General features: G+C 36.2%; 1 protein-coding gene across 1 annotated transcript in view; it reads left to right on the plus strand.

Annotated features, from left to right (window-relative positions):
• The window catches only part of TTLL11 (tubulin tyrosine ligase like 11), a 276,026-nt gene that overhangs the window by 242,164 nt on the left and 21,108 nt on the right, over positions 1 to 12,754 (plus strand). The window contains 1 exon segment of the mRNA XM_044664257.1: positions 1,033 to 1,074. Coding sequence (XP_044520192.1) covers positions 1,033 to 1,074 — 42 coding nt within the window.

Consider the following 12,754-nt stretch of genomic DNA (forward strand, 5'->3'; position numbering starts at 1 on the left):
TCCATTGTTCATTCGGGATTAGCTTTTCAAGTTCTGGTTGCATCTTAAATTGCTCTGTAGAAGGAGCCCTAGCTTAGAACTGACCAGGAGATGTTTTCCCCTGGTGAGCTTTTTTGGGGTCTGCTGGTGTATTTTCACTTTTGCTGACCAAGATAAGAAAATGAAGAAAGTATTTATTTTTAGCACATTCTAACAAGCAAAATCATGGGCTATAAATTTTCCTCTCCTTACAACACTCCTGTGAGGTACACAGGGGAAGTACAAAGATCCTTCCCATCCTACAGATAAGGAAACTTAGGACAAGAGAGGTAGAGTAACTCATTGACAGTCACACAAATAGTAAACGTTACAACCAAGATTCTAGCCTGGGTTGAGCTCTAGACTTTTAAATCCAGCAAGCCTTACTTTATTGAGAAGCCTAGTAATGAAGCCCTGAGACAATCATTGAAAGACATCACTTGGGAGCCAGCCAAGTTATTATCTACAGTTTAGATGACAAAAGAGAGACTTTGTTTCCGATATTTGCAACTGGTGTCAAATGAGACCAAAAAGCATGAAAAGCTATCTTGGGGCAAAGTTAGGGCCACTTTCTTAAGTACAACTGATTCTGTGGCCAGTAGGCTAATATAAACTTCAACTGTTTTGTATTCCCACAGTAATGAAATGAAGAAAAAAAAAACACTTGACTGCTCTGACATAGAAGACAAAGGAGTTATTGGTAGTGGTGGGAATCTGGTTCTTATGTTCCCTGAAAACGAGTAATGGTGAAGCTTAGGAATAGAATATTGCTAGAGCTGGAAAGGTACATAGTATTAAGTGCCTACTATGTGCCAGGCACTGTGCTAAATGCTGGAGATATTTTTTTTTTAAAAAAGGCTGTAAAAGATAGTCCCTTCTCTCAAGTAATTTACAGTCATGGAATATAGAGTTAGGTCATGGAATGTTGGAACTCAAAGAGTTCTTAGAACATAGAAAATTCATAGAATATTGGAACTTAAATCATTTAGTCTAACAAACCCCTTTATTTTATAGATAAGAATGCTGAGCCTAAGAAAAGAGAAGTGACCGCCCAAGGTAATAAGTAGAGTTAGCGGCCAAATTAGAACTAGATCCTAGCTCTGCTAACCCAAAGATCAAAGGATCATAGATTTAATGTTGGAAGGGATCTTAGAGGCCATAAGACCAATCCCCTCATTTTATGGATGAGGAAACTAAGACCCAGAAAAGTTAAATGATTTGCCCAAAGTTGCATAGCCAATCAATGTTTAAGGCAGGATTTAAACTTTCTGTCTTCCTGACTCCAAAGCCAGTACTATATTCACTATCTTTCCCTTTTGCCTCGGTGTCTGTCACTAGAATGCCTGCCTTTTGTTAGTGTCAACCAAAAGCCATTGTCTCATATTCAGAATCTCAGGGGTCAGATCAGAATACTAATAATAATGTGTTCACATAGAACTTGTTGGTTTTCAAAGTACTTTCATGTCCATTATTTCATTTAATTCTTATCACAATCCTGTGGGGAATATTAAGCAGGGCAAACGTTATCTCCATTTGACAGATGATGAAATTAAGCCTTAAAAGGGTAAAGTAACTTTTATATAATAGGGTTAGGAAATGGCAGGCAACACTAGAATTGGAATCCAGATCTCCTGACTTCTGTCCATTCAATAATTTCTTCAAATGATATAAAAAACATCTGAACAGAGAAAGATAACAATGAACATGTAGTAAGTATTTTCCTTTATGACCATTTGCTTTAAGGAATAACTTCAAGAATATGTTGAGGGGGCAGCTAGGTGACTCAGTGGATTGGGAGCCAGGCCTAGAGATGGGAGGTCCTGGGTTCAAATCTGGCCTTAGACACTTCTAGTTATGTGACCCTGGGCAAGTTAATTAACCCCCATTGCCAGCTCTTACTGCTCTTCTGCCTTAGAACTAATACACAGTCTTGATTCCAACACAGAAGGTAACGGTTTCAAAAACAAAAAAGAATATGTTGAGAGAAAATTGTTTCTAATTAAGTTTTCTTATCTAAAGGATTCAATTTTCCTACCCATAATTTTTCCATATGTGTCCAATGATGTAATCAGTAATGCCCAATTTAATGGACTGCCTCATGAGACAGTGAGCTCCCTTTCTCTCACTGTAAATCTTCAAATGGAGTCTGGTTTACCACTTGTCGGGGATATACATTCATGCTTCAAATAAGAGTTAGACCTCCATAGATGGTCTCTGGGAATGCCTCCAACATTCTAGATTCTGTGTTCTTATATAATATTTCTAAAGTATCTTAAACATATATATTCTAAGTTTCTTTCCAACTTCTTTTTGTGTTCTAATATTGTGTTCTAGCTCTCTTGCCCTATGTGCTAATAATTATGCTATATGAACTCTTTCAGCTCTAACATTCTATTTTTATAAGTTCTTCAACCTTAAGATGCTATAATTCTATGATCCTAAGCCTCATATTAAAACCATTATATATTTATCTAACTTCCAACGTATCACAATATAGTTTTGTTTTTTTCTTTTAAACCCTTACCTTCCGTCTTGGAATCAATACTCTGTATTGGTTCCAAGGCAAAAGAGTGGTAAGGGCTAGGCAATGCATGGGTCAAGTGACTTGCCCTAGGGTCACACAGCTAGAAAGTTTCTGAGGCCAGATTTGAACCTGGGACCTCCCATCTCTAGGCCTGGCTCTCAATCCACTGAGCCACCCAACTCCCCCCACCCCCAATATAGTTTTGAAGTCCTAATGATATGTTCTCTGTCTCACTAAGGCTCAGTGCTCACTCACAGCCTTGCCTTACCACCGATTGGCATGAGAGCTTTTGGACCTCTTCTATTTCCAATGTAGACCAATTTGCCCTTTCTTAGATAGTCTGATGGCTCACTGCTCTTGGGACTCATTATATTTGTGCCAGGCTTGAGCTCAAATCTGCCAGACTTTCCTTCCCAGTAATGGGGATTACAAACATCATTACATCTAGAATGTATGGTTTCTTCTTCATAGCAACCCAGAATTCAATTAGTCCTAAATATTGATACCTAAGTATCAATACTGATATCTGAATAGGCCCCTAATGTTTTGATACCTGTTTGAATAAAAATAAATTTGCCTGGGGAGACAAAGATAATTGAATAGCATCTAGGTTATGAGAAGGACATATTTTAAAAACATGCATAAAACCACTTGGAGAATATAACGTCATTTAACAATATTCTCACTTATTCTATGTTAGAATACTAATAAGTACTTTGCATCCTGATGAAATTTAATAATATGTAATCCTATATACCCTTTGGTATACCAATGTAATTGTAATGGATGTGATGGGATTTTAATTTCCAGTCAAACTAAAAAATCCAGGTGAGGACATTATTAAATAAACTAGGGATTCAAAGTCCGTAACTACCCGTCATCAAATAAACACATCTAATTATTAGTGCTGATGTATTTCTCACATGAACATTGCATACAATGGATACATTTCCCATTGTGTCACATCTCTTTGAGGAGAATCTCTGTTCTCTTGTTAAGAAACAGTGTGCCCAGAGAGCAAACATTGAGTCAGTCAAAAGAGCTGTTTTGGAATCCTGAATCCATTTAATAGTTGTAAAATATTGAGGAACATCATCTTTCTGATATTCTCTCTCTTTTATGAAATGGAGGTGTTAAGAATTATTCTCCATAATTTACAAAGCTATTGTGAGGATTAAAGTGTGTGTTGATAGCATACTGGATTTGGAACCAGAAGCCCTGAGTCAGCTCTGCTGCTTTGGGTCTAGATGGCCTTGTACAACCTCTCTAGGCTTAAAGTAAAATGAGAGAGTCAGGGAATGGAGTGACAGGAAGTTTGGACTAGTTGATGTCTTCAGATCCCTCCTATCTCTGAGTATGATCCTATAATATGATAATTTTATAAAGCAATATATAAATAAATATGCATAATCCATCATTGTTGTTATTACAATTATTAGACAATAATTAGATTTTCAAGGATTTTCTAACTTCTGGATTTTTGAGAGAGTGATTAAGAGATAGCACTGCTTAGGGGGCACAATGTAGAAAAATCTGCATGCTATGTGCAGCAGACCACATTATGGTTGAAGATTTTGACTGAAACTGCTTGATATTCTGAAGACAACCTAAGGTACCCTTATAGATATTCATAGAGAAGTGTACTTCAAATGTGAGATATGTAATGATAAAAATAACTGTTGTTTCTTTAGTATTTTAATGTTTACAAATCACTTTCTCCATCACAACCCTGTGAGGTAAGTAGTAATATGCCAAATGGGTATACTCTCAACTCTAAACTTTGCTTAAAGACATTGCTGCTCATGAGTTTCTTTGTCTACTATTTGGCATTCCTCTCTAAGGCATTCTTGTCTATGTCACAAATCTTGATTCCTAAGACTGCCAGAGTTTAGAGAAAAAAAATAGTGACAAAGTATCGTCCACAAAGAATGTAAACTGCTCAGCAGAGGGATCTTGACGATCTGAATGCTTAAACTATAATTACAAAAAGCTTCCCTTGCAAATATGTATTATTTGCAAAATAGACCTATGGGAAAGAAATGCCACTGAATTCACAGGTTCTTAGAACTGTATAACATTATATCCAGAAAGGACTTACGTTATAATAGACTGTTAGACAATGTAATATAGAATAATGTTGTTGGACCATAGGATCAAGGACAGTGCTGATGAACCTTTTGGAAACTGAGTGCCCTACCTCCATCCCATCCCCCAGACTGAGTGCCATACCTCTCCCCCACACTGAGTGCTGGGTACACCCTGATCCCCCCTTTACCCAACACAGGAGACAGAGAAAGCATTCCCATTGGACTTCTGGGTGAAGGAGCAGGTGAAGTGAGGAATGTCCTCAACACAGGTAAAGAGGGGGAAAGGAATAGTTCAAGTGAGCTGCTCCCTTCAAGCTCTGCTGCCTGTGAGTTTCCCATCTTATCCCCAGTGAGCTCCTATTGAGCTGCTGGGCAGGAAGTGGCTGGGGGGATGTGAGAAAATGTCCTCAGGTATGGTAGAGAGAAGGAGGGGGGCAGCTTTGCTCAAGTCCCTCTGCCTTTCTAGTAATTAACTCTGGGTGTGGGAGGATGGCCATGTGCCCACAGAGAGTCCCCTGCATGCCATCATTGGCACCCATGCCATAGATTCTCCATCATTGATCTAGGATGTTAGAGATAGAAGGGACTATCTATAAAAGGTAATCTTTATCTAAGGTCTCTGAACTACTTTTTAAAAATCTCTTGATAGTGATTTCAATATAATTATTTTCCTTCCTAATCCTATCTGTTTTATTTCATGCACTTAAAAATTATTCTAAGAGATCCTTAGTTTTCACCTGACTGCCAGTGGGGTCCGTAACACACAAAAAAATTAAATATCCCTGATCTAGAACAATTCCTATGCTGTATATTCATTTATATTAGAGAGGGATGTCAAGGTCTTTCTAAAGAGGGGTTGAATGAACAGAGAGATGACATGCAGAACAAAAAATGGGGGGGGGGAACTTCCTTTGATTTAATAAAATTATTTCCATTCATACAATTAATTACTACAATTTAAAGAAACATTTTCCCCTCATTACCCAGATTTTTAGTCCTATTTCCAAACTTTTTGCCAATTCAATAGATGGTTTTCTATCTACTGACCATTATCTAACCATTACTAGTTAGAGTTTCCATCTACTTTACATCAGTGATGTCAGAGCCAGCCAGTTATGGTGTGCTAATTTGGATCCACACTGAATACATACTATTTGGTCAACAACTGCATTCTGTTTTTGTTTCCTTCTCTGATTCACTACATATGCTTAGCAAAGTACCCAACTTTTATATGTTTTCTTCTTCTGGCATGAAATCATGTTGAAATGTATTTGGCAAACAATGTATTGAATGAAGTGTTCAAAAACATTTCAATTTAAATTTTTAGCAAAGTCACATATACATGCATATGTGTGTATATGTACCATCTCCTTTAAAATACATAGCTACAGTCAGCTTCTGGGGACAGAGCCAAGATGGAATAGAGACACACTCAGCTGGGTTCTCCCAATATTCCCCTCCAAAAACTTTAAAATAACTTTTCAAACTGAATTCTGCAGTGGCAGAACCAAAAAGTCAGAATGAGACATTTTTCTATCCTAAGACAACATAGCAGGCCATAGAGAAAATTTTATAACTTGGAGGAAGTAGCCCAGAGCCCATGTGGTTGAAAGATAGAAGCAGATATGGTGACAGAAGCAACAGCAGATTCAGGAATTCCCAAACCAGAGATGATTTGGAGGCTTGGAAATTAGGTCAGAAAGAAATTATAGGTTCCTCCTATACTAGTCCTAGATGGAGGTAGACAAGCTTTGTTGCCAATACCTACTTCTGGATCATAGTTCAAGGGCACAGGAAATGACTCTCAGGCAAGAGGGGAGTGGAAGCCCTGAGGGGCAGTGCCACTTCCAGCCCCAAGGGATCCAGAGGAACATTGTCACTTCCAGTCCCAAGGGAGGAGGGACCTAAGCAGAAGTTTCACTTCTGATCCCATGGAAGAACGGGCCTTGAGAAGCAGTATTAATCCCAAAGGATCTGAAGCCTTTCCTGGGTAAGGACAAGAGTGCAGAAGAAGAGAGCAATGACTATACTTCTCACCAGAACACACCACCCTGGAGGGACTAAAATCTTCCAAAACCCCAGAATTAGCTCTGAAAATAGCAGTGTGAAAAAGCCTAAAAAATGAGACAGGGCTCTGCCCACACACACACACCTGGAAGAGAGCCCAATGTTAACACAAAGTTCAAAATCAAGAAATGGAGAAGAAAAAATGAACAAACAACAAAGGACCTAACCACAAAAGGCTACTATAGTGACAGGGAAGTTCAAGACTCAAACTTAGAAGATGACAATGAAATCCAATATACATAAGGAAAGCCTCAAAGGGGGGAAAATGTGAATTGGACATGAACCCAACAAGAATTCCCAGAAGAGCCAAAAAATTATTTCTGAAATCAAGAGCAGTAGAGAAAAATTTAGATAAAGAAATTAAAGAAATTAAAACAAAGGAAGAAAATTAAGAGAAAATAATACCTTAGTAAAAGAGGCACAAAAACAATGAGGAAAATAACAACTTAAAAACAGGCCAAATGGGGAAAAGCTCATTGAAGAATTAAATTAGAATTGAACAAGTGAAAGCTAATGACTCAGTAAGACCTCAAGAAATAGTAAAGCAGCTCTGTGACCCTGGGCAAGTCACATAACCCCCATTGCCTAGTCCTTACCTCTTATGACTTGCAGTGAAGTATTGATTCTAAAATAGGAGGTAGGGGTTATGAGAGAAAAAAGAGAGAAAGGAAGAAAAAGAGAAAGAGAGAAGAAAAAGAGAAAAAGGAAGAAAGAGAGAAAGGAAGAAAAAGAAAAGAAGGGAAGAAGGAAGGAAGGAAGGAGAAAACAAAAAAGAAAGGAAGAAAATAAAGAGAAACAAAGAAAGGAAAGAGAAAAGGAAGAAAGAAAAAAAGGAAGGAAGGAAAGAAAAGAGGCAAAGGAGTGAAAAAAATAACAGAAAATATGAGCTAGTTCATTGGAAAAATAACTAACCTGGAAAATAGATCCAGATAAAATAATTTAAGAATTATTGGATTACATGAAAGCCATGATCAAAGAAAGAACCTACATATCATCTCTCAAGCAATCATTAAAGAAAACTCCCCTAATATCCTATTACCAGAGAGTAAGGTAAAAATCCAAAGAATCCATCAATCACTACTTGAAAGAGATCTTAAAATAAAAACTTCCCAAAATATTATAGCCAAATTCCAGATCTCCCCAGGTCAAGAGAGAGTATCTTAAGCAGCAAGAAACCATTCAACTACTATGGAGCCACAGTCAGGATCACATGCTGGAAGTCAAAAGATCTGAAATTACAATTAAGAATAACCTACCCAACAAAATAAGTATAATCCTAAGAGAGGGAAATAGATATTTAATGAAATAGAAGACTTTCAAGCATTTTTGATGAAAAGACTAGAATTGAATAGAAAATTTGACTTTCAAATCTGATCCAAGGGAAGCATAAAAATAAGGATTCAGAGAAGTTAAACTATGTAACTTTATATATGGCAAAATGACACATGTAGAACTTTATCATTATTAGGGAAGTTAGAAGGATTTTACTTAAAAAGAAAGTATGGGGGGAAAAGTATGGAAAAAATAAGTTGGGATGATATAAAAAATTGAATAGGCAAGGAAGGGAGAAGGGGGAGGAAGAATGGGGAAATTATCTCACATCAAAGAGGTACAAAAAAAAGAAGAGCTTTTATGATGGAGGGGAAAATGGAGGGGCTGAGCAATGTCCAAATCTCATTCCCATCTAAATTGGTTCAAAAATGGATATATATTTGTAATAGAAATCTATCTTACCCAACAAGGAATTGGAGAGGAGGAGGATGAGAGAAAGGAAGGTGGTTGTGATGAAAGGGAGAACAGATAAAAGAAGGCAGATATCAGGAGCAAAAAAACTTTAGAGGAGGGATAAGACCAAGAAGGATAAACAAAAGAAAATAGGATGGAGGGAAATGCATAATTAGTAATCATAACTGAAAATATGAATGGAATGAACTCACCCATAAAACAAAAGTGGATAATAGAATGGATTAGAAACCATCAATATGTTGTTTACAAGAAACATATTTGAAATGGAGACACGGAGTTAAAAAAAGGAACAGAATCTATTACAAGAGGAAATAGACAGTAAAACCATACTAATTAGAGGGACCTCCATCTTCTTTCAAAGCTAGATAAATCTAATAATAAATAAGAAAGAAGTTAAGGAGATGAATAGATGACAAAACTCTAGAGAGAAAACTAAATGGGAATAGAAAGGAGTATACCTTTTTTTCAGCTGTATATTGCATCTTCACAAAAATTGACCCATGGAGGAGGACATAAAAACCTCGCAACCAAATGCAGAAAAGTAAAAATAGTAAATACTCTCTTTTAAGACCATAACAAAACAAAAATTATATTTAACAAAGGGTCATAGAACCATAGATTAAAAGCCTGTTGGAAACTAAAGAGTTTGATCCTAAAGAATGAGTGAGCCAAAGAACAAATAATAAAAACAATAATTTCACTAAAGAGAATTACAGCAATGAAGTAGCTTTCCAAGATTTGTGCGATGTATCTAAAACAATACTTAGAAGAAATTTTATATCTCTAAATCAGGGGTCGGCAACCTTTTTGGCCGTGAGAGCCATAAATGCCACATTTTTAAAAATGTAATTGCATGAGATCCGTACAGTGCTCACAGTGTGCACTCCTGTAACAGTGCCTGAAAAAAAAATTGACTTTATGGTTCCTGCAGAAAGAGCCATATCTGGCCCTCAAAAGAGCCAGATATGGTTCGAGAGCCATATGTTGCCAACCCCTGCTCTAAATGCTTATAACAATAAAAGAGATCAATGAATTGAATAGGCAACTAAAAAAAAACTAGAAAAAAACAAAGATCCTCAAACACCAAAATGAAAATCCTAAAAATCAAAGGAAAGATTAATGAAATTGAAAGTAAATTAAAAAATCATTGAATTAATAAAACTAGGATTTTTATGGGGGAAAACATTAAGATAAATCATTGGCTAATTTTATTTTTCAAAAGAAGAAAAACAAATTAATATCAAAAATGAAAAGGATAAATATAGTAGCAATGAAATGAAATTAAAACAGTTATTAGGGGTTATTTTTCCCAATTATATGCCAGTAAAATGGGCAATCTAAGTTAAATGGATGAGCATTTAAAATATATGTATATATAAACTGCCCAAGTTAACAGGAGAGGAAATACAATACTTAAATAACCTATCTTAGAAAAAGAAATTAAACAAGTCCTTAATGAGCTCCCCAAGAAAAAATCCCCAGGACTAGATGGATTCAAAAATTAATTCTATCACCACTTAAGGAACAATTAATCCCCATATAATTTGAAAAATAGTTTTCATCTATTTGAAAAGATAAGTAAATAAGAGATCCACAAAATTTTGTATGATGTAAATAGTGTTTTAATATTTAAACCATGTAGAGCAAACAGAGGAAGAAAACTACAGACCAATTTCCTTAATATTGATGCAAAAAAATTTAATAAAATTCTAACAAGGTGATTTCAGCAATATTATCACTAAGACCAGGTAGAATTTATACCAGAAATATTATAGGACACCAATGAGGGTGAAAAAGTGATGTTAGAGAAACTATCAGCATAATTGTTCATATCAATAACAATAACAAAAGTTATATAATTATATCATTAAATTTGAAAAAGCCTTTAACAAAATACATGTTATTATTAAAAACACTAGAAAGCATAGTAATCAATGGAAGCTTTTCTGAAATTATTAGTATCAATCTAAAACTAAGAGCAAACATGTATATAGGGCAGTGATGGGCAAACTTTTTAAAGAGGGGGCTAAAGGAAAGGAAATGCTCATCTGTCAGTCTGTCTCTAAGACAACTCTTTCGAAGTTTCGTTGTATTGTATCCTACTCATTGTATTCGTCAAATTAGGAAAAATGTTGCATGGTGGGCGGGATGGAACATTTCAGGGGCCTGCATCTGGCCCACAGGCTGTAGTTTGACCATCACTGGTATAGGGAATAAATTTGAAGCCTTTTCAATAAGATAAGGAGTGAAGCAAAGACATACATTATCACATCATTATTCAATATTGTACTGGAATTGATAGCTATAGCAACAAGAAAAAGAAATGGAAAGCATAGAAATAGGCAGCAAGGAAACAAAACTATCACTCTTTGCAGATGATATGAAAGAACCCTAGAGAATCAACTAAAAAATTTGTTGAAACATTTAACTTCAGCAAAGTTCCAGGATATAAACTAAACCCACGTCAGCATTTCTATATACTACCAACAAAACAGCAGATAGAGATAGAAAGAGAAATTCCCCTTAAAATAACTGCAGACCAAATATCAATAATATGGAAATTGGTCTTGATCAATGACACATGTAAAACCCCAGTGGAATTGTGTGTTGGCTATTGGAGGGGGGGTGGGAGGAGGGGAGGGATAGAATATGAATCCTATTACCATGGAGAAATGTTATAAATTAATAAATTAAATTTCAAAAAAATTTATAAAAAAAAATATCTGCAGACCAATACAAAATATTTGCAAGTCTATCTGCCAAGACAAACACAGGAATTATATGAATACAATTACAAAATACTCATAAGTTTTTAAATATGATTGTTAAAAATTCTCTTACATGGGCAGCTGGGTAGCTCAGTGGTGGATTGAAAGCCAGGCCTAGAGATGGGAGGCCCTAGGTTCAAATCTGACCTCAGACACTTCCCGGCTGTGTGACCCTGGGCAAGTCACTTGACCCCCATTGCCTAGCCCAGTGGTTCCCAAACTTTTTTGGCCTACCGCTCCCTTTCCAAAAAAAATATTACTTGGCCCCCTGGAAATTAATTTTTTTAATTTTAATAGCAATTAATAGGAAAGATAAATGCACCTGTGGCCATCACCGCTTCCCTGGATCGCTGCAGCACCCACCAGGGGATGGTAGCGCCCACTTTGGGAATCACTGGCCTAGCCCTTACCACTCTTCTGCCTTGGAGCCAATACACAGTATTGACTCCAAGACGGAAGGTAAGGGCTTTAAAAAATAAATAAATGATTCTCTTACATAGATTGGGAAATATTTAATGAAAAAAAAATCATTTAAAAAATAAAACACATAGCTGCTACCTATAAAAGGCTTTAAAGAATATGCTCTCACATAACACATTTCAATATTGAAGCTATCTTGGAATTATAGGACATAGAATTTTAAAGCATGAAGTATAGAATGTTGGAGCTAGAAGGGATCTTAGAATCTAAAATAAAAAATATTAGAGCTAGACAGAACTTTAGAACATAAAATGCTAATGTGAGATCATGGATTAGGCTGAAAAGGAACACAAGCACACTCAAAGAATGACAAGTAAAGACCTTTATTACTCACAGGCATACAAATATTTAACTCCCTAGCCCTTCAGGCCTATGGGTAAGCAGGTGATGGTGTGGTTATTCAGTGGAATCCTTAGCCTTTGTCAAGAGTGCAGAGCTTTGTATCTCTGCTTCTGTTTTTGCTTCCAAGACTAATCTTTGGAATGGGAAAAATAGAAGAAAAATTATATACAGGCAGGCATTCAGATAGCATCTAGCTGCTGTCAAAGAGTTAAAAAACCAGGGCCAGATGAAATATATCCTGGAGTAATGAAAAAAAAAAAAACAAAACTGGCAACTATGATTGCTGAGCCACTGTCAGTGATTTAAAAAAAAAAAAAATCTTGAATAGAAGTGCCAGACACTGGAGAAGGGCAGACATTGTCCTAATTTTCACAGAGGGGAAGAGGGTGTTCTGCCACAAGCAGACAAGGAACTTGACATCTATTTTTAGCAAAATTCTAGAACCCATTTTAAAAGGGAACAGTTTGTGAGCATTTAAAAAGGAAAACAGCAATCACTCAGAATATAGCTTCATCAAGAACCGTTCATGCTAGATTTCTCTCATTTCCTTTTCTGTTAGTGTAACTAGACCGATTCAGAAGTAGTATAAAGTAGTGGGAAAAATGCTGAGTTTGAAATCAGGAAACTAGGTTCAAATACACTTCTGACAATTATTAGATATATGATCCCAAGTAAGCCATAGTCTTTGTGCCTTTAGGCGCCTCCCTAGCCCTCATTTACCA

Source organism: Gracilinanus agilis, chromosome 2 (assembly GCF_016433145.1).
Source record: "Gracilinanus agilis isolate LMUSP501 chromosome 2, AgileGrace, whole genome shotgun sequence".
NCBI classification, from domain to species: Eukaryota; Metazoa; Chordata; class Mammalia; order Didelphimorphia; family Didelphidae; genus Gracilinanus; species Gracilinanus agilis.